Raw genomic sequence first — 21,507 nt, 5'->3', positions numbered from 1 at the left:
CTCATTCCTCGTTGCTCCACGTTCCACGTTCCACGTTCCCAGTAAACAGTAAACACAGACAAAAACGTCAAACGGAGCCTTGCATAAATTAGCGATTGCCAAAGTCTCTCGGCGTTTTTGTCTCAGCCTCCGTTTCACAGCCTCCGCCGGTGACTAATTGCAAACAATTACTAATAATAAGTACGAGTGGTTGTCCGAGTGTTCAAATAATCAGAGATACAAAGTGTCCCAAATGCAAGCAGACAACTTGATTTCTGGCGTGAAAAGGAAGCTGTCACATTGGGAGATTGGGCCACGATTCGTTCGATGATGGTGAATTTGAAATGCTCTGCAAATAATCTTTTTTAAGAGGGGTTCTGCAGAATTCTCCAAAGAATTCTGGGGTGAAGAAAATATATACAAATATACTAATGAAGCCTGGAAGATTACACTCATATTTATATTCACCATTAGGCCACATTTAACATACCTTATTTCTGGCTACAAACACTAATTTTCAAGCACCTAATTTTCAGTTCCGCCTTTGCCAAAACTCATAATTAAATGGGTATAAGTTCGCAAACTTACATATAATAAGTACATATTCGGGAAGAAACTGATGTTGGACTTTCGGCAGCCAATCAGCGCATTAGGTTCACAATTATCCACTCAAACACTTTGCGAATGTAAGGTAGTGTGTGTGTGTGTGATTGGTATGAAAGGCAAAAATAGCATAATGCATTTAAGCCAAGTTAACATGTTAACAATTCTGTGGCTGCGGCGGCTTTTGCTTTTGGCCGTCATTTTCAGTTGATTGGCAAACCGAACGTGTTGGTGGCCCACCGAAAAAAAGAGAAGAGAAAAAATTAAAATGTTTTGGTTACTCAGGGGCGGCGGTGGGTTAGGGGGCGTGGTTCGGCAGCGGGGCTGTGAAAAGGCCGCGACTCTATAGTGTCATGATTTATCGAAGCTGCCTAGATAACTCTTTGCCCTCAACAAAACAACAAAAAAAAGAAGCAAAAGAAAAGTACGTGATATCGATCAGGTTAACTCACGGGTTTTTTCCATATTTCGTTTTTAAACCACATGTTGGTAGTATTCAGTGACACCGAAAACAAGAATATTACCTACAACAACTCTTTAGCGCCATGACTTGGCGGATATCAATCAGTCAGGCCTTCTGGCAGCTGTTGCCTAAACTTAGACTGTCTGGCTTTGATCGAAGTGATTGGCCGAAAATATAAAAATAAATGAGAAACCTCTGCAGCACAGAGCTGTAAATAATTAAATCCATGAGTTGGCGCAAACAACGGTGGCGATTGTTGTTAATGGGATATCAGAGCGAATTGGGTCATTAGTCTGGAATCAAAAAATCCTGAGAGAGAAGCCCGACCAGCGGACCAAACAATTACACAATATTTTCAACGAGATTTTAACAGCAAGTGATTGCATAAACTGGGGATTATATTTAGCTGGATTGCCTGTGCAGTAAAAACATCCACTTTTCCATTATTATTTATTAGACAACAGCTTCCGGTATAAGTTCGATATGTGTGAAGAAGTTTTTCATTATTACCTGGCTAAAAAAACATCATAAAAACTGGCTAAGTATGGTTAAAAAATGTGAATTTTATTACGCGCTTAAATAAGTATGGCATTTATTAAGTTGTGACCAAAAAAAACCGATTTTTAAATACGGAAATTCGGTTTTTTCCAACATTTGATACTCACGAAGGGAATTTTCGTGTTAACGTGTCTGAAATGGTCATATCAATGAGAGAATACCAGTTTTATGCAGCTAATTGCAGTTAGATGAATAATAATTAAAAGCCAACAAGCAAGATTGCAACTATTTTAAATAAGTATTGCTATCAAAAGAAAAAAGGAGTGCTCTTGATTTTCAAAACAATCATTTAAAGATAAAATGGTGCATTTTTATGTTGCCTCGCTGGCGTTGATTTGATTTTTGCATTAGCATTTAAGAATAACGATCGGTCGAACTAGTTTGGCTTTGCAGATGACAGATTAGCTTAATCTCAGTGTATCTGTATCTGCGGCTGTTTCTTCAGTTCGCCAATTAGCAGAAATTAACTCGAAGGACTTCTGATGGCCAAGAGTGCGTATTGTTTGGGCCAGGCCAAGCCAATCCGGTGATTTGTGGCCTAGAGGTTAAACCAATTGTATAACAAGCGCTAAGAGGCTGCGCCAAATTCAAGTGGTTAGATATACAACAAAAAGAAAAAACAAAAAAAAAAAAATTGAAAAATAAATTGCAGCAACTAGTTTGCTTTTAATATTTATGGCGCTATTTATTATGTTAATTTCTGAGCACGGCGATTTCTCACTGGCAAACGATTGATTCGTTTATATTGTGTTTTTGTTTTTTTTTCTAGCCACTGCTCCAATTTGCCGATTAAATAAAGGCAGAAATTGCTGGGAGTCGTAAAAGTGCAAAGTGTATAACTAAGGCGCATTAAAATCTAAAAGTTGCCCGCAAAACTGCAACTCCGTCTCTTTTGGATATTCAGCATTAGTGTTTAGTATATGTATTTATATGTTGCCAAGCAGCGAAACGAAGTCAAACGATTTGGCAAGGTTATTATTTATTGCACAAAGATATGTGTTAATAATACACACAAACACGAATCGAGTCAAGTTTCGAATACCGCGGAGTTGGCAGTTAGAGTCGAGTGCTTTTTTTTTTCGCCTCCAACAATTGTCAATAAACCCTAATTGCCAGAGATCGTAATTCTCCAGGTACGACGTACAATGTCAAGTGCCGATGGCTCATTAGCAATGGAGTGTGGTGGTCGCCATTTCCATTTCCGCTTCCGCCTGCCGTTCACATCAAAAGGGTTTTCCGCTTGTAGCTTGAAAATGAAAACTAAGGAAAATAAGCAGCCTTAACGATGGCAATTAAATGTGGAGGAGAAGTGCCAAAGAAAACAATCCTTTTCGTTTGCAACGCCACAAATCACAAGTTCACAAGTCAATGGGGTGAGTCTCAAATATATTCAGACATTCGAAATTGATTTCCATTTGAAGGCTAAATGCAAGATTGATCGGAATTTAAACACTTTTAACATGTTTGGCTTATGTTTTATTTGAAGTGTTTATAGCACGATTTTGGCATGTTTTAAAACGGGATTTTGAGTGACTTGAAGATATATATTTTTTTTAAATATGTCTTTCCAACAGATGGCCATGCCATGTTATAATGTTATAAATAAACCATAACATTTGTACACAGCTAAGAATATTTTAAGCATCTCGATCACCTATTTGTATCCCATATCAAGGCTGCTCCATTCACAAAGATCTTCAGATTTATGAAGTAAATCGTAGAATATTTAATTCAGTGCTTTAATTTAGTATAAAGCATACCCTGAGCATCTAAAGTTCAGCCTGCTAATGAATCGGACTCACCGCCCCATGAATGCCACAAGTGAGTTACTATATCAGATCGTAAAGTTGCCATTAGATGGCTGAATTAAAAGCCAAAATCTGAGGGCAGTCGAAGCATTAAAGGGCACAACATTTGCACAAAGTGAAACAATTATATCATTATTGTTTTGGCTTAGCTCGTTTTATTGTGCCCCTTAATTACGGCTGTGGTTTCATCTTCTTTTTTTCTTTTTTTTTTTTGGGAGTCACTAAGAAACGTTAACTAAAAACGTTAATGCACAGAAAAAAAATAATACACAATATACATGCTTATGGAGTAAATATAAAACACACAAATATGTTGAAAATTTAATGCATTTCATTTTAACAAATTGCATTTATAAACTCTGTTTAAGTAATAATAAATGTAAGTATAAATGTTTCGCATTGAAAAGTGTTTGCAAAACGCGCTTTTCTTATTAAAAATATTTAAAACGAATTTCTTAAATATAATGAGCAGTATTTCAAGCCCCAAGTGAGGCACGCTTCAACAGTTGGAGTTGCGTTCAAACGCTTATGTCATGCCGATCCAATCCGACCCGAGCAGCTATATATGTATATATATATATATATATATATATATGTGCATATCCCCCTTATATTCCCCAGCCGATCTCTGCGCACTTGAAAGGTTAAACGAGCGTGACGACGAGCCGCAGCCGCCGCCGCTGTTTTGCCTCTTGGACTTGGACTACCTGGCTTTAGCTTTTGCTTTTGGCTTAACTTTAACCCATGTTTGCCATTACGTTCACGTACTCAAACGCCGCCCAGTCAGTGCACCCGGACGATCATCGCCAAGATGCTGGCCCAATCTCACCCATTTATCTAATGGACAATGCTAATTAACAGTCACGCATAACTGCGACACCTGCATTTCGGTTTTCCACCTTTTACATAAGGCCTTTATTTCAATCACCTTTTGGGGCGCGCTGAAAGCCAAAAACAAACGAAAATACGGGGAAGTGGGCACATTATGGCATTAGCTAATGACTCCGATTCGCGTCGTCTATTAAATGTGTGCCTAATGGCAATTTGCCGGGTAATTGTGGCTTCTAGTTCTGGGCAGTTCTGGGTGAGAAGTCTGGCCATTTGTAAACTCCGATGTTCTGGTCATCTTTTAAAGTGGCAACTTGGTAAAGCACCCCATCTCCCCATCTAATTAAGCCTCATCATCATTTTGGCAAAAGGGGAAATGCGACTCATCTAGATATATTTCTTAGCATCAGATGATCTCTAATCTGGTTATTAAAGCTACTTCTTAAGAGCAATCGCCATTCCTTTACCCTTCTAAGGCAGAAAATAAAGTATGGCAAGATATATATATATATATACGTATATATAATAATAATATAATTGAGTAATAGTAACTAGTTACAGCTGGGAAACTAAACTAGCTTAAAGAGTCTCCCAAACAAAACGCCCCCTAGTTAAGATGTTGCTATATTTGCGTACGACAATCCGCATAAGATATGCCACACTGATCAGCGCCACAGACGATTGACCCATTGCACAATCGTCAAAACGGAGGCGTGTCCAGTGGGAGGATCCACCAGCCACGCCCACCGCCCAACAAACCGTGAACCAAACGCTTGGCAGATGTTATATGAGGTAGTGGCCAAAGCTTCCTGGGCGCAGTTTTCATGCGATCGACGGCCAATGGAGAACCTGCAAGTGCTGCGATTGCTCCTCGGATTAATCGGCTTAGTCCTGATCTCGGGATCGGTGGAGAGTAGGCCCGGTGGAATGGAGTTTCAGTCGCACTATTTGCGAGCCATCACCGCCTACCGGAGACTGGAGAGGATCCTACCCAAGGAGGAGCTGCGCGCCCTAACGGGCATTGGATTATTGAATGGAGCGCGCCAGGCGGAGGAGCAAATGGAACAGCATTTGGTGGCGGCCATCAGGGAGCTGCTGTTCCAAATGAATCTCACGGAGAGCGCTCGTGTCATGTCCAAAATCGATGCCATCGAACAGCAGTTGTCCAGGGATCAGAGGGCCGTGGAAATTCTCAATCGGGTGATGGATGTGGTGTCCCAGGCCAAGGACGATCATGAGTTCCGTGTGGAATTGAGGGAAATGGCACAGCAACAAAAGGAGGAGGAGCTGTACAATCAGGAGCTCTCCGCCGATCTCACGGATCAGCCGAAATTGGGCGAGAGATTGGGCAAACTTAGACAGAGTATTCTCAAGCAGGTGCCACAAATGAAAAACGAACTGCAGGCGAAGATTGATAGGGCTCTGCAGCACTTACTGGAGCAGGCTGGAGAGGATGGGGTGCTGGCCAAGGCCAAGCAAAAGGTGATCCACAAAAGGCAAATCAAGAAGGGAACGGAGCAAAGGAAGCAGGAGGATCGAGAGACGGAACAGCGATCAATGCCCGTGGAAATTAGGGTTATTAAATCTATACTTTCTGAGGTAGCACTACAAATTATTTACAATTATTTAAAAATTAGTACGAAATAGTTTTTGTTTGGAATAATTAGTTATCCTTTTATGTTTACGTTTAAAGTGCATGTCTTAAGTATGCAACACTTGATTTTTTAACGCCAGGCTCATGACTTACGCTTCCAGGAGGATTTCTTGGAAAATATGTTGGATCAGCCGCCGCCGCGGCGAATCAAAATAGAACCCAACTCCTCGGAGCTCGATGATCTGCAAATGAACGTAAAGGTGAGCAGAAGAACCCATTTAGAACCCCCTTTGTGACTAACCCAATGACCCCTAATTGATGATGAGCTAACCCAACATTGACTTGGTTCACCTAATCCTTTGTCCCACGGCCTTTGGAAGTCGCCAAATGTTACAGCCAAGGCCAAAGGTAAACCGAAAATGAACGCGAAGCCGGAGAAACAGGTGGAGGCGGAGGACACAGGCTCCTCCTCGGAATTGGCCACGGACGACAACGATGACCTGGGCGATGGGGAGGAACCTGAAGCTGGCGGAGACGGAGGTGGTGGAGGCGGTGGTGGCTTGGTTGGCATCATTGGCAGCCTCAGCGGTGTGAGTAGAAGGCTAAGAGTCCATTGAATATCAGGTTTAAAGGGATCTTTTCTAGGGTGAAGGTGGTTCCGATGTGGGTGCTCTAATTGGCGCCCTAACTGGTGTGATTTCCGCATTGTTTGGAGTAAGTATAGATGTTTTTCGATCCCACCAAGATATTTTAAATATTTAATAACTATCTGTTTAGCCTGGAGGCCTCGATGTTCAAGGTCTGATTCAAACGGGAACCTCGCTGATTTCCGGTCTGCTGGGTGGAAACAAGAACTTTGGTCTCGTGCTGGGACAATATGTGGGCACTGCTTTGGATGGTCTCTCTGGCGGTGGTGGAGCGGTGAGTTCTTTAAACCTATTTAAAGAATTTTCAATCATTTTACTTTTTTATTTATATTTATTTGGTTTTCCAGATTAACAATGGCCAATTTTTGGGCAACTTCTTGGGCACTGTGCTGGCCGCACTGAGCGCTGTATTTATATATTTTACACATATGCATTTACCTTCCAGATCCCAACCACTTAACTGTGTTACTAACCCCACGAATATTGTTTATTTAGCCAGTGAAGTAAAGCACGTTCTACAATCTTTAACAGGATCCCGAGGAGGAGGGCCCGCCGCAACCGTTCACCTTCACCAAGAACCTGATCACCAGCTTCCTGGAGGCAAAGTATCGGCCACTTAACGAGGACGGCTCAGAGGAGCGACACGGAAGTGCGGAGCTGCCACGCCCGCGAAAGAAGAAGGAGGGCGGTGGTTGGGCAGCTGCGGCGGCAGACAACTTTGATTCTGGAGGCTTTGTGAAGCAGGTGGCCTCCCATCTGGTGAGCAATGCCCTTGGCTTGATTTTAAATGCCGGACTGGGAGCCGCTGGTGGAGCTTCGAGTGCGGCCAAGAATATATTCGCCAGCAGCAGCATGGGCCATCATGCCAAGCCGGCAGATCATCATAGATCTTGGAACCCGTACGATAATGAGCCATTCTAGCCAGCTTAGTGATCACATAATCATAGTTACGTTAATCGTTTGTGTTAAAACCAATTGTTTTTTTTTTTTTCGCTAGTTTGTAACCGAAATAAATAAAGAAGTGAGGAGAAAGAGTTGTTGGTCACTTGGGCAGCTAAGAAAGCGTAAAAGAGGGGCTCTAAATCAAGTGGCGTAACAGCTTGGACAGCGGCTGATGCAAGAGATCCACTGGAATTCAGTGGGAGCCACTGTAATGAACCACTCCCCCAAGGATGCGGTGGGGCAAATCACTGGGTGGAAACGCAAAAAGCGAAAGTTCGCAATGAGCGGAAGTTAATACTATGTACAGGTGAAGGGGTGAAGTAACTCGGGTGGGTTCATTTCCTAAAACTAAAGTTCAGGGAGGGTAGAACAGGGCAATGAACTGTGGAGTTGGACTCAGGTGTTTCGCTTAAAGAATTCGTTTTAAATACACTTGAATAATATTCAAATTTTTAAGTTAATATATCTTCACAGCCCAATTGAACACTGTTTAGCAACGCATATTTGTGGATCTTCTTAACTCACTCTCCATTTTTCCCAGAGTTTTCCGCGAACCTTTCTTCGTGGGCCAACTACTTTGTAGCTTGGCCAATGGAGCGGGCATTGTGTCACTTTCTACTGATTACAGGTTTCATTAAATTGCTTTTACTTGTTTACTTCTGGTGCTTTCTCTGACTCTCTCGCTCTCTCTTCCGCCTGCTCTCTCCCTCTCTTGATTTTTTGAAGTGGGCTGGAATATTTTTTTTAGCAACGAGTTTCAGTTTTCAGTTATGCGTGAATCTTTCACAAGACAAAGTGACATTTTGCGGGCCGTTTAGTTGTCGCGTTTTTAATTTGAAAAACCCCAGCTAGTGTTTATTGTTTTGTGTTTTATTTTTTTCTTGTGTGCGCAGTGTTTGTGCTGGTTTATTTGGATTTTGAAATTGTTTATGAACTCAATTATAAATTTCGGGTGCTTCGGAGAGTTCGCATTGCAATTAAGTTTGGCAAGCCGCATTCACATTTTATTATATTTCGGGTGAGTATGTGTGCATATAAGGCGGTTGAAAGCCGAGAAAAGGGGAAATAGGCGACAATCCCAGCTCAATATGTGTGTCAAACGAAAGACTTAGGCAACGAACTTGCTAACTGGGCTAAGCCTCAACTGCAAATGCTGGCATAGGTCAGGTCTGTTCCAAAAGCAAACAACACTGCGGGGGGTTACTGATGGCGGGGGGTGATTGAAGAGGGGGGGGGGGGGGATCGAGGGGGCTATTGATTAGCGCTCGTCCATTAATCGCTTTGGCTACCGAAATTTGGCAACAGCGCCGACGTCAACAATGCAAAAGTGAAGACTCAAATGCGTTAATTGCTTCATAAATCAATTAACAAAAGCTTAACCAATCGTTTGAAAAAAGGGAGAGTTTTATTGTTCTCCTATGACGGCAGTCTTTGTGTTCAGCATATCATATCGATTGTTGACTATATGAAATGTTGTCTTTAACATTCAAAAAATTGATTCGTTAAATAGCTCTATTAATTATAAAAATATATTGTAAATATATAATTAGGGGGATATTCCTCTTTTTCACTCTTAACTCTATTTGAAATTTCTCTGAATTTTCGGGGTTAACTACCTGGTAACCTACTACTCACTTTTGGACTGACCCCTGGTCGCTGCCATGATTGAGGATGAACCAGAGTCCGAGCTGAAAGACACACACAAGAAAAAAAAAATAACACAAAAAAAAAACACCGACCTGTCTGGGCCATGCAAGAGTGGCCTGGCCCAAAGAAACCGGTAACGGTCTCAAGGTCGCTGGTCGAATCGATGGCTCTGGCCAGATAAGCCTTAGCCCAAGATACAGCAGCCAGTTCAGCCATCAACGCGCTTTGGGCCAAAAGCTAAAAGCCATCAGCTCTAAGCCATAAGCAATAACAAAAGTCAGCGATGATAGCTGGGGCAAAAGGCAAAAAAAAAGGGAAAAAAATAAAATAGTAAATAAATAAATAAAATCGAAAACGAGGGAAAAAGCGAAAGTGAACGCCACGAAAGTGGAGCAGTCGAGCTGGAAATCCGCCGAAGGCAAACCGGCGAGGGGGCGTCTCTGCATAAACAAAAATATATCGTATATATGCAGGTGTCATATCTATGTCGGTCATTAAGTTTATTGACCAGAGGACGCTCCAAATTGTGCGGCTGTTTCGGGAGAGTTATGCAAATCGATTGTGGCAACCCGATATCGAAAAGCGTAGAAACTTATTGCAAATGACCGTAAAACAATGCCCCCTTTTATATATATTTTTTTTTTGGGCCGATTATTATGCAAATCTCGAAATTTCTTATCCACTAGCCGTTGGTGTTGTGGCTTTATGTTTCAATTATGAGCGTTAAAGTCCGTATCGCACATCTTGTATTATACGAATGTTCACACATATTTGATGATGATATTTTCCCTGGGCAGTAAATTATATGTTGATGCGGGTCTGGGCGTATGAATGACTGTTTATTTTATTACCGGTGTGTTTTTTTCCTATTATAAAATATGTTTAATACTCTTGAGTTTTATTTGCTACGAAATTTCATAAGCCACTGGCATTTTCGTTTAGCTTAGAAGTGATTTCCAATTTACGCCTCATTTAACAGCACTAAGTTCTGCACGGCAATTAAGCAAAGTGATCAGATTTGAAATGCCTTTCAAAATATCTAATGCCAAAATGATATTATTATGGATCGACCTTCGCCGGCCGCCAGTGGCGAGATTTATTAATACTATAATTACAATAATTGCTGAACAAACAAATAAACGCCAACTGACACACCAGAATCTGAGTCTGAATCTCCGTCAACCTTTGCGCAGAATCAAACGAATCATTTTCGCCTGGCCAAGAACAAAGTTCGTTCGTCCGATTCTAATACTAATTCTCAGGCTTCAGTTTTCAGTGAATGGTCAGTCATTTAGTCTGTCGGCAACGCCTTTTCCAATTAAATTCGACCCGGCTATTGGGTACAAAACAAAAGCTCTTAAAGTGAAGGATTGGCTTATGTTACAAACGCTCTTAATATAAACCAAATTAACTTTATTTTTCCATTAGAGCATTGCATTTGTGGGCCAAATCATCGTGGCTTGCTGCCACTTTTAGAGATTGTCTTTACGCAAAAACTCAGAAACTCATTTGAACGTTTCTTGTAAAATGTGTATCCATTCTCGGTTTAGTGATTGATTTTATTTAATATCTTGTTTATATTATTGTGGTATATTTTACATCTCTATTAATATGTTACGAATTATCCCAATCCTATGAAACTTCCTTTGCTCAAAATGTCGAATGTCAAATGGACTGGCAGTAAAGCACTTGCGCAAAGCCATCAGCAGTTCATTAGAGGCCCATTGCTGCGGCGGAGTCGAGTACATTAGATGGAATTGGATGCGGAATCGAGTGGTGGTGGCTTCTCCTCCACCTGGTTAACGAGCCGCCCTCTGGGTTCCAAATGAAATGGTTAATGGTTAATGGTTATGACTCCCAAGTTTCGCCGTCTTAGTGGTCACTCGTTAAGCAAGGGGCTGCCCAATGGACCTGTTACCCGTTTCATTATTCCTATCCATTCATTTCCATTTTTATTTTATTATTATTATTTTATTTCTATTTTTTGTTGGGTTTTCCTGCGTGCACTTAGCGTAGTCATCGTGGCCAGAACAGCGATGAGCAGGTGACATTAATGCCGTGGCCCAAAACTGAGCAAAGTTACAAAAAAAAAAAATAAAAATAAAAAAAATTGCAGCTAGCGCATAATGCATAATGACAACCGTTGCATAACCCCCCGCCAGTTGAGTAATGCCAAATTATGCCCCGACATGGCGGCTAAGGGTATTATGCTACATGCTACATGCTACTATATGGGATATGCTATATAGAGCCACTTCCAGAGAACCACAAGTTGCCACTGGTTAGTGCGGATTTAATGCGTCTGCCCCACTATTTTGGCCCCTGACATTTGGCGACGCGACAACTAAACTTTAGAAAAAAATAAAAATAAAATAAATAAAACCAAAACACACAAGAAACTGACAAGTGTAACCAAAAGGCGAAACTGGAAATGCAATGAAGATCTGGTTGTTGTAAATAAAGTCACTTGGGTTCAGGGGGCAAGGATTTGGGGCGCTTTTGGGGTCTTGGCCAGGCCAAAACGGCATGTTTTCTGCCAGATTGCTTTGAATAAAAACCAAGACACCAAGAGCGCCTGTCTTTTTTCTGGTTTTCTGTTGTCGGTTTTTTGTTGTCGGTTTTCTGTCATAAACATTATGACACGCGCTGCAACCGCTGATGGACAGACTGTCAGATTGACTCACTGACAAACTGACGAAGTGGCGGGGCTGGCCAGCAATTATAGCGTTCTAATTGAGGCGCCTCAACGGCAACAAGTAGCAATTGAATTTTCATGGATAATTTGCCAATTGAGCTGCCAAATTAGGCAGAACAACTGGCCGGATCTTTTGACATGCAGATCTCTAGTGATTGATTTTTAATTGAAAACACGAAAGCGACATAAAACATTGCCAAATTAAACAGTTTAAATAAATTTATAATTATTTATATATTTAAATAAATTTATAATTATTTATATATTTAAATAAATGTATAATTATTTATATATTTAAATAAATTTATAATAAATAAATTTATAATTATTTATATATTTAAATAAATTTATAATTATTTATATATTCAAATTAATGTATAATTATTTATATATTTAAATTAATTTATAATTATTTATATATTCAAATTAATGTATAATTATTTATATATTTAAATTAATCTATAATTATTTTTTATATTTAAATTAAAGTATAATTATTTATTTATTAAAATAAATTTATAATTTATATTTATATATTTATATTTATATATTTATTTCTTGATTTACAAAGGGTAGTTTTAATTGTATTGCAGATGTGATTAAGTTTTACCTGAACAATATTATTTTATTTCAAGTTAACAAGTATACAATGCAGTAGCTGTTAACTGATATAAGACGTACTCGTAAGCCTACCAAAATGGGTCAGAATGTGGCTTTTGTTTTTGGAAAACATCTTCAAGGGCTTCGTGCTGTGACAAGAAAATTGAAAGTTCATTTAGCTAAGGCCACAAAGTAAGAGGCACTCGAGCATGCACTGGGCACAGGTTCTGCGTCTGCGATCTGTAAAAAATGTGTATAAAAAGATACCCAGATGTGGATGTGGATGTGGCTGCGGATGTTGAGATGAAGGTGTAGATGGAGATGGAGATGGAGTTGCAGGTGGAGGCCTCTGAAGAGACATCTTCCGACCTTGTGACCCACAAAAACGCTGACAGTCGAGCGTGCACTTTGCATTTTGGGTTTTTGCGGTTTCGTTGCTGAAATTTTTATATTTTTATATATTTTTTTTTACATTTTTACATTTTTTATTTGTCATTTCAACGGATGCGCGCATTAATTTTGCTTTATCTGGGCCCCTCGCTCGTCTGTCGTCTGTCGTCACATGAAATGTGAAATAAAACTAAAACTACAAGCGAAATAAGAGCATGGCAAGGTGCGCCAGCACCTCTTCACGTCAATTAAGGATTATGTTTCGGTCCCGTTCCGGCAAACGACCCAGATGACCTTGAGCCAAGGCGTTGATTAAGTCAACACACTGATAAGCAAATTACGGCGAAAACGGGTTAAGTGGCCACTGGCCACTGTCAGGGGTTAATTAGAAAGGTTTCCCAAGCACCCAGAAATTGCCAGTGACATTTGCAATTAAATGAGAGGCCGACACACTGATTGCAGAGAATTTGCCCAAGGATCACGATAATCCTTTTCGAATACTGAAACTTGAAATGATGGAAAATTTTCGATAAAAATAACCAAGCCGGTTTTGCGACTATGTTTCTGTTGGATTTAGCCTAATAAATCAAGACATTCAAGCGTAGAAATCTCTTAATAGTTATAAATATTCTTGAGTGTGATATAAAAAAACTGAATAACCCCTTCCAATATCACGTGACATAAGCAATTTGCTTCACAAAAATCCGAAAATTGCTTAATAAATCTGGATTTGCATGGGAAACATAATAAACATGCTAAAGTCAAGTGCAGATGATCACTTCTGCTTAAATCCAATTTAAAACTCAAAATTGACTTAATCAACTGCTTCGATTCAATTCGATTTAATGCGATTCGATTCAAATTGAAAGTGATTTATTTAGTTAATTGTTTCGAAATCAGAACTCGGCCCGCAAAAAATGACTAATTATACATGCATGCAGCGGCGGGCCAGCATTTCGAATCGGATCGTATCGGATCATATAGGTTTGTATCGGTTCGTATCGGTTCGTATAGTATATCGTTTCATATCGTATCGTATCAGATACGATTGCATCGCATTGGAGTGCAGTCCGTGCACTCAGCATGCAATTCTAGTTATTTGGTTTCGTCTGAATTCGATACGCGCACTTTGACTCCAATTTATCGGTCTCCCTCTGGCGTTCGAAGGCAAGCGACTTGATTAAAGTATCTTTAGCTTGTATTCTTTTCGTTTGGAATCGTTGCGTTGCGTTTTTGTTCGTTTTTTGTTCTCCAGCCAGCGACATTTTACTTCTAGCCATAAATACGTATAATTTATGCTGATTATTAATCGCACAAAGCGCATTAACATGCGATTTAACATAGGCATTTCAGTTCGATTTTCTAGTAAATTCAGCTGCGGTTAAATTCTTAGTCAATGTTAGGGTCAAGGGTAGTGGCTTTAGTGGTTGCTTTAGGGGAGGTTAACATGGCTTTTTTCCACATAAAGGAAAACCAGAAGGAACGCCGAGTGGCGAGTGTCTCGACTATCATGTTCCCCTTACTTATTATCTTAGATTATTTTTGGCAACAATATATTCACAAATTTCCCTTTAAAATTTAAATTATTCAACAAACTATGAAAATCCATAAGGTTCTTATTGTTGTAAAACAAATCATGACAAAATGTAATATTCTTGAAGTAACTTTTATCATAACTTCTCAAAACATGGTCATAAATTATAATTAATCATAATTGGGGAAAAAAAATTCTGGGCCAATTTTCGCATTTTTTGTAATTAAGACAATATTTGCAAGAAATGGCAAAAAAATAGAAATCCCAAATTTTGACACAGTTCGATTGGAAATTTGAATACGAGCTCAACGCAACGAAATACGGCGAATACGGCAATTGTTTTTAAAGTTGTGGCTAAAAAACTAAATATTTTATGACGAAAACGGCTTTTAGCTAAAATTTAGAAATGTTGTATGGGCATTTAATCAAAACTTGGCCAAAACTAATCATCAAGATAAAAGAATAACTTCTTTGCTTAGCTAATTACTATCCCTATAGCTTTTTGTTGAACTTGGGGAAATCAATTGAATTGCTGAGTGAAAGGGTGCAGATTTTAAAAGGACTTCGATCCCTTGTTTAGACCCTTGTATAACCACAAACAACCGAAAAAAGTGCTTAAGAATGCACATTGCGCATACGCCGCGTATGACCGACTTGTGCCGCTCCTTTGTATGTGTGTGTGTGCCTTAATTGAAAGCCAAAGAGTACAAATTAAAAGCGCATTGCAGAAACACCATTAACAAGACAACAACACCGGTGACTTAACATCTCCAGCGGCTGGTTTTGCACTTTATTGAGCGCTTTCCGTTCGAATTTGCGCTCAAAACCGCTCAAAAACGTGTTTTTTTGCGCCGGCGTTCCGCTCGAATCGCTGCCAGCGTCGCAGTCGACGTCTTGCATCCAGCAACGAGCAACGAATCCAAACGAATCCAAACATATCCATGAATCCACGAATCCACGAATCGGGCGGCAATAAAATTCAATTTTGGCCGGGGATTGCGTTCGTTTGGGATTTTTGTTGTTCGCTGGATATTTTGAGTGGACTGCGCAGCGGCGCTAAACAAAAAGCTCTGCGCATGCGCCGTGGGCTGTGTAACCGATTTTTTGGCCACTGCTAAATCATTGAAGTAACTTTCGTCCGCAGTCATTTGCTTAAAGTTAGTGAACGTGCTAGTATCGCGTATCTGGCGGCGCGGCTTCCACACGACAACAAAAACGACAACGATCACACTTGCCACAAAAGTTTACATTTTCAATATTTTTTTTTCTGTCTGTCCATCCCGAGCTTTGTGTGTTATTTTGCGGTACAAAATCAAATACTATATATATATGTATATACAAACAAACCTTTCTTATACAAAATCAACGGAAAATTTCCACTGCAAAATTTTAACCAATATTTTGTTCGCTTGCAGAAAACTACTTAATTATGCAGTTCACCAGGAGCCGTTTGTTACTATCGATGGCCGTGCTATCGGCACTGCTATCGCTAACGCTGGGCTATCCCGCTCCACAGCAAACAAACTCCGAACTGGAGGCGAGTTTCCAGGATACCAGCGATCCCGACTTGAATCCCATCAATGCCGAGGTAACACAATCAACGAATGTTTAGATCAGTAGCATCCAAAAATCCCTTCGAGAAAAATCCAAAGACCCAACAAGGAAGTTTGCAAACATTTCAAAAGTGGAGGGGGAGTTCGAAAACTTGATTGTCGATTGTCTCCTGGCGTGAAAGTACAATTTTCCCGCTCTCGCTCTCTGTTGTTGCACATTTTAAACGTTTTTTTATGTTTTTTTTTTTTTTTTGCTTTTTGTTGTTTTTTGCCCGTTATGCAAGCTGCTAATTTTGTGGTGCATTGAACCGACTTCTGGGCAATTTTCTGGCCTCAACCGCTCGTATGCAAATCGGGCAAAATGCAAAGAGCCAGGTAGAAAATGGTTTAAAGCCAAATTCAATTCCAAATTCGTTGGCCATTCGACGACCAGACGACCTTGATGGCGACAAAACTTGTTAACGACCTACGTTAACATTTCAAAACCATACCAAAAGCCAAAACCGAACACCAAAAACTGAAAACCCCAAAAATAAAAAGCCGAAAAATCCAAGCCAACGCCTTGGCCAAAAAGAGATGGGCTCATGTGGGCAGAAAGAGAGGGGTATAGGGTATAGCTTCTTCATGGCTCATCACCTCTACTTCTCTACTTCTCTACTTCTCTCGCTTCCTCTTATTCGCATGAATTGTGAAACATTTCCGCGCCTCCAAAAGTTGGTTCATATATATTTATTTCTTCGTCTTGATTGATTCAACCATTCGTAGTGAAAAGCATTGGATTTGAGGTAATTGCTTGGGAAATTGAAAAAATGCAAATAACAGAAGATTAAAAACGTTAATAGCAGGCTTTAAATCAATTTCTTGAACAACCAAAGACAATCAATTTAGATAAATACTTTTCCGCAAAAGACTAAATAACATAGGAAAATTGTATTATCTAAAGCTTAGCCACAAAAATGAAGCAGAGGTAACTCTGCTCACAGTTTTCCACTTTTCCATTCGAGTAGTAGTTAAACTTGTTGTAAATCCCTTCGTTCAACTGCTCGTTCAGCTTTCAACAACTGACCTGATTTTGCTCTATATAAATCATAGCTCACGCTTTTTGTTTGTCACTTCAGCGGGCAAAAACAAAAGGCATAAAGTAAATGTGTAGAGCGTAATGTGTTTAGCGTTTTGTTAAACTAATAAATCGCCTAGTTGTTTAGCTTCTCGAAAACCAAAAAGACGCAAAAAAATATGGTCCATGTGGGCTGCTCAAGCGATTTGCTGTCGGCCAGTCTCAAAAAAAAAAAATAAAAAACATTCAAGAGGGAGAATGGCAGAACAATGAACTGAAAACGCCAAGTGAATTGCACAATTTTCAAGATATTACTTGTGATCAAAATCCGAGGGCTGAAGGCGAATTATTGTTAAACGTTTTCTAGCTGATTAAGTGTCGTTAGCTTGTCGTTTTGCAACTTCAGTTTTGGAGACAGTTAATATGCACTAAAATGCCCGAATGATTTATAGAATTTATTTAGGCACTTTATTGCATGTTTAAAATTCAAATCACAGTCAACGTATTTCATAACTTTTTAAGAGGGCCAGAAATAAAAAGGTAGTATAATTGCAAGTAGTAGTGCAATGTACTATGATCCCAGTACGGCTGGAAATTCAATTCCTATGGCTTGGATTATGCGTTTTGGTTGGAAATGAGTTGATTTCGGCTGCGATATTGAGGTGCATATTCACGAGTATATGACCGAATGACGAGGTGAATTTTAAGTGCCTTGGACCAGCTCGGATCGATCGAGAAGCGGTCCGAAAGTATCAGATATAGCGATAGACATCGGCTTAGAATGACCGAAGGTCCCCAAGTCCACCAGTGATATACATAATTACTTATGTATGTGTAGTGTGTAGTGTGTAGTATATGAGTGCTTTTTTTTCTTCTTCTGCTTCTTCGACCAGCCCCGAAAATTGGGTCAAGTCTAACTGGCCCCCAGTGTCGAGTGCTTTTTTGCCCGCTCTTTGGCAGCAATTAAACTTGAAGTCAGTACTGGCGGCACTCAAGAGGTGTAATTAGGCAAAGAACCCAATCGATTAAAGGCAGGCAAGTCCGAAAATGCAAGATCGGCAATTAGGCATGATAAAAAATGACAGGGACAAATTCAAATATACTATATGTTTAGTTCAGAGATCGTAGAAGAAGTTGACCTTATGTGTGACTCAAGGGAACAGGCCAAACTCTGGCAATTACTTTGGTAGATTGTCTCTAGCAACTCAAGTACTCCTCTAATTCTTGGGTGATCCGCTACGATTTCCATTTCCAGGAGGTGTTAGGTGTCCAGGAGCGCAACAAGAGAAAACTGCCCGATGCCACATTCGAGGCTAAGAACGCAGTGCTCGGTTTTGTGTTTGGCGTGAGTATTTCATATGCCCAAGATAATACAAACAAGAAATATATATATATATGCAAATTATAAATAAATATATATGTAGAAAATCGACAACTTCCTGGACACAAAGACGCGGGTGATCGAGCAGCTGGACCGTTCGAATATCGAGAAGAACAAGCAGTGGGACATCAAGTCGCCGGTGCCCATTAAGGATTTCCAAACTCTGATCACCGCCGTGGTGTCGCCGAAGATCCGTTCGATTGGCAACATTGCCAATGACCTGACCACCGGTGTGCTGACCACGATTACCGCCTTCAGTGGCTCCTCCTCGGGCGGCGGCAATGCGAACGCCGGATTGGGCAATGTGGTGTCCAAGTTCCTCAGCTTCTCGGGACCCATACTGCAGGGATCCACTGGCGGTGTGAATGGAATCGCCGGCGTGACGACACCGGCTCCCGATTCGGATGAGGCGGGCTACTAGAGATGCTAGAAGGATAACTAACACCTAGCAACGATCCAAGGCCAACTAATGAGAGCTGTAATTTATCGTTGAAACCGTTTCTCCCTATTCGTTTCTATCCACATCCATCAGAATCTTTGTTGACTTTCCTCCAACCCCCTCCTCGCTCCAATCGTTTTTATTTTTTTTTTGTTTACACCCTAGTTAAGTTTCATGTTTGTAAATATTCGGCATAAACAAATATACATATATATAGAGAAATTCACGACACTACAAAAGCGAATAAAACCGAAAACAGAAAACCAATACAACACGCACCTAGTTTCAATTTCGGGCCTTGGCCTTGTCGGGTTTTTTGGTTTTTTGGATTTTTGATTTTGGAATTGGATTTTGGATTTTGGATTTTAGATTTTGGATACCCCTGCTGCTCTCACTCACATGGTTCATCTGTATACTTATCTATTTGTTTCTCTATATACTTGTCAGACCAAGAGACGTCGTCGGGCGGGGGGAAAAGATCTGAGCGATGCCGCCGAAATCATGAGCGATGCCTCCCTGGAACTTCCCTCGGAACTATTGAACAAATCCCTCTTGACGGTCACCAATATCTCAAAGTCGTTGTCTCGACTGATTTTGGTAAGTAATAACTAGGAGTATAGTTTTAATATGGCTTCACAGGCTGGTCATAAATGTATTTTCAATCAACATATTTATTATTCTAGATTATTCTAAGAAATGGTTATAATATGCTTTTTATATTTACAGAACTCCGCTCGTCGCTACTCCCGCTTTGTGCTCTTCTTCAAGCCCGTTTTCGGAGATGCCCTGGTGGTCAAAGGATCTGAGGATCCCACCACAACAACCACAACCACCACCGTTCGCACCACCACAACCACCGAAGAGACTGACAAGCTCAACGAAGTCTAAATAGAATTTATTTTGTTTTTAATTTTTATATAAGTTTTGTTTTTTTTTTCTTATTATTTTGTTCTTAACTTGTTGGGTGTTTTGATAAAATGTGACTGGTGTAGCCAATAAAGTTACTTATTTATGAAATGGCGCGTGGTCGAACCATCATGCGAACTATTTTCAGCGAACCTTTGGGTCCATCCAAGAAACCGCGCCACAGAATGCCCTTAAAGCCATCAACATCCCGCTCGAGCAGCCGCTGATAGAGTCCAAAGGGATTGCTATAGCAAAAATAAATTAAATACCATTAGGTAATTTATATTTAAATGATGAACTACTCACCTAAGATTGCAAGAGGCGCCATACCAAAAGGCACCCGACTGCTGAACCGCGCAGTTTTGCTCACTTTCATCGTTATCCCGATCGTGGGTACTGAATTTCTTGCCCGTGTGCTCACTCAGTGCATCCGCGGCATCGCCTTGGAAATTTCCGAGGACATTCAGACGATACTGCTCCAATTCACTGCCGATGCTGAAGTGATCGTAAATGCCATATCTAAGCTCCTGCTTACGATTCTGCAGCTGCACCAACAGCTCGTAGTTGTCGCTGCTGGTAATCTGATGCAACTTGTCCAGTCCGATGAAGAACTCGGTGGTCAGTGGTCCGAAACCTATCTGGTAGTCCGCCCACTTGCGATTGAAGTCCTCGCTGCCATCGTAACGATTAACCACCATGGTCCAGCCGCCGTTCCTCACCTTCTGATCGCAGAACACAAAGAAGGGCTCCACATTCGAGCGCGGTCGGATGCGCACCACTCCGTGCTGCTGTTTCAGGCAGTTTGCCGGAGTGGTTGGTGCGGCCACTGCACCACCATTGGCCAGCAGTTGTGGCTCAATGTCCAGGCTGTCGAGGGGAAGCATCTGGGATTACCACAAGGGAATAACATACGGCAAATACCTACAATCGAGATGCCAGGGCATTGGGTGAAGCGAGTCCCACAACTGGCGCACTTCCCGCTCTTCGCAGATCCACCAACTGCTCCTGCAGACTGCCTATCTGCTCCTTCACACTGGCTATTTCGTTGTGGAGCGACTGCATCCGCGTGGTAAGACCACTTAAAGCCGAAACCGGACAGCTGCTGGAACTCTAAAACGAAAACATGTTAAGACTTACTGTACGAATGGCTTGTAATACGTAATGAGCTGGCTTTGTTTGTGTTCTACTACAATCACAGACTTTGAACTGTGGAATATGTTGTGCCCGTCGCATTTCCCAACTGACCGCATTTTCCAGGGAGGGCGGAACCATCAGTCCTCCGCCCAGATCCGTCTGCGTGGTGGATAGACAGGCCATGGCCATGACCAAGGCATCCAGCTGCAGCATCTGTGACATTCTGCCACTTTCGATCACTGGCCACCGATCTCAACTAGCTAACTAACTGGCTAACTAACTGGCTGACTAACTGGCTAACTAACTGGCTAACTAACTCGCTGACTAACTAACTAAGCCGCAAACTGAACATCAACTGCTGATCTGAGGCGCAGTGCAAGTGTGAATTGAAACAAAGGTCACTCGATTGATTAGCTGTACACGTTGCGTGCATCGCGTTGAAAAACGAGTATGCTAAGCAGATCTGTAAGTGTTGGGCAGTGCTTTCTTATCCAGTGATTGGTGATTGCAGCTTCACAACACTAAAAAGTACACGGAGAGAATATATAAAGCCTTATTCAATCTTTATTACTGTTATAACTAAGGCGGTTATCTACAAACATTACACAAAATGACACGTTAAATATTAAAATTATAAAAAATATTATTCACAATATTTTAGCCATGGATTCTGCACAATTACTATTATTTATTTGATGCCATTAGGGCATATGTGACTTAATCGTGATCTTCCCATCACTGTGATCGCC

At 40.8% G+C, this 21,507-nt stretch overlaps 3 protein-coding genes across 5 annotated transcripts; 2 read left to right on the top strand and 1 right to left on the bottom strand.

Annotated features, from left to right (window-relative positions):
* Positions 1–5,079: 5,079 nt before the first annotated feature.
* On the top strand, positions 5,080–7,428 carry LOC6525967 (keratin, type I cytoskeletal 9). Its single transcript, XM_002101750.3, has 7 exons — positions 5,080–5,838; positions 5,974–6,093; positions 6,214–6,423; positions 6,479–6,547; positions 6,611–6,754; positions 6,828–6,887; positions 7,012–7,428. Exons 1-7 carry the CDS (start codon positions 5,080–5,082, stop codon positions 7,399–7,401), a joined length of 1,752 nt encoding a protein of 583 aa, XP_002101786.1. The 3' UTR covers positions 7,402–7,428.
* A 917-nt stretch (positions 7,429–8,345) lies between these two features.
* LOC6525966 lies at positions 8,346–19,735 on the top strand. 3 transcript variants are annotated; one of them, XM_039374509.1, is made up of 4 exons: positions 8,346–8,440; positions 15,704–15,876; positions 18,154–18,243; positions 18,323–18,981. In XM_039374509.1, exons 2-4 carry the CDS (start codon positions 15,718–15,720, stop codon positions 18,698–18,700), a joined length of 627 nt encoding a protein of 208 aa, XP_039230443.1. In that variant the 5' UTR covers positions 8,346–8,440; positions 15,704–15,717; the 3' UTR covers positions 18,701–18,981. The 3 variants fall into 3 exon arrangements, with proteins under 3 accessions (XP_039230443.1, XP_015046558.1, XP_002101785.1); XM_015191072.3 differs by lacking the exons at positions 8,346–8,440; positions 18,154–18,243; positions 18,323–18,981 and adding exons at positions 15,265–15,592; positions 19,166–19,315; positions 19,445–19,735; XM_002101749.4 differs by lacking the exon at positions 8,346–8,440 and adding an exon at positions 15,295–15,592.
* On the bottom strand, positions 19,336–21,164 carry LOC6525964 (microfibril-associated glycoprotein 4). The gene is made up of 4 exons (XM_002101747.4): positions 20,870–21,164; positions 20,550–20,734; positions 19,931–20,491; positions 19,336–19,869 (listed from the first exon to the last, which is right to left on the bottom strand). The coding sequence occupies exons 1-4, from the start codon at positions 20,978–20,980 to the stop codon at positions 19,728–19,730; spliced, it is 999 nt and encodes a 332-aa protein (XP_002101783.1). The 5' UTR covers positions 20,981–21,164; the 3' UTR covers positions 19,336–19,727.
* Positions 21,165–21,507: the final 343 nt, after the last annotated feature.

The sequence above is a fragment of the Drosophila yakuba genome, chromosome X (assembly GCF_016746365.2).
Source record: "Drosophila yakuba strain Tai18E2 chromosome X, Prin_Dyak_Tai18E2_2.1, whole genome shotgun sequence".
NCBI classification, from domain to species: Eukaryota; Metazoa; Arthropoda; class Insecta; order Diptera; family Drosophilidae; genus Drosophila; species Drosophila yakuba.
The sequence above is the reverse complement of the archived record's forward strand: the minus strand, read 5'-3'. Positions and strand labels throughout refer to the sequence as shown.

What these genes read in the sequence shown, in the direction of transcription:
- LOC6525966 (XM_039374509.1), top strand. Translation starts at nt 15,718, where the DNA reads ATGCAGTTCACCAGGAGCCGTTTGTTACTATCGATGGCCGTGCTATCG. An exon ending in TGAATCCCATCAATGCCGAG is followed by an intron (nt 15,877 to 18,153) that starts GTAACACAATCA and finishes TTCCATTTCCAG; the next exon opens with GAGGTGTTAGGTGTCCAGGA. An exon ending in TGCTCGGTTTTGTGTTTGGC is followed by an intron (nt 18,244 to 18,322) that starts GTGAGTATTTCA and finishes ATATATATGTAG; the next exon opens with AAAATCGACAACTTCCTGGA.
- LOC6525964 (XM_002101747.4), bottom strand. Translation starts at nt 20,980, where the DNA reads ATGTCACAGATGCTGCAGCTGGATGCCTTGGTCATGGCCATGGCCTGT. An exon ending in AATGCCCTGGCATCTCGATT is followed by an intron (nt 20,492 to 20,549) that starts GTAGGTATTTGC and finishes TCCCCTCGACAG; the next exon opens with CCTGGACATTGAGCCACAAC. An exon ending in GGCGCCTCTTGCAATCTTAG is followed by an intron (nt 19,870 to 19,930) that starts GTGAGTAGTTCA and finishes TTTTTGCTATAG; the next exon opens with CAATCCCTTTGGACTCTATC.
- LOC6525967 (XM_002101750.3), top strand. Translation starts at nt 5,080, where the DNA reads ATGGAGAACCTGCAAGTGCTGCGATTGCTCCTCGGATTAATCGGCTTA. An exon ending in TTAAATCTATACTTTCTGAG is followed by an intron (nt 5,839 to 5,973) that starts GTAGCACTACAA and finishes TTTTAACGCCAG; the next exon opens with GCTCATGACTTACGCTTCCA. An exon ending in TGATTTCCGCATTGTTTGGA is followed by an intron (nt 6,548 to 6,610) that starts GTAAGTATAGAT and finishes CTATCTGTTTAG; the next exon opens with CCTGGAGGCCTCGATGTTCA.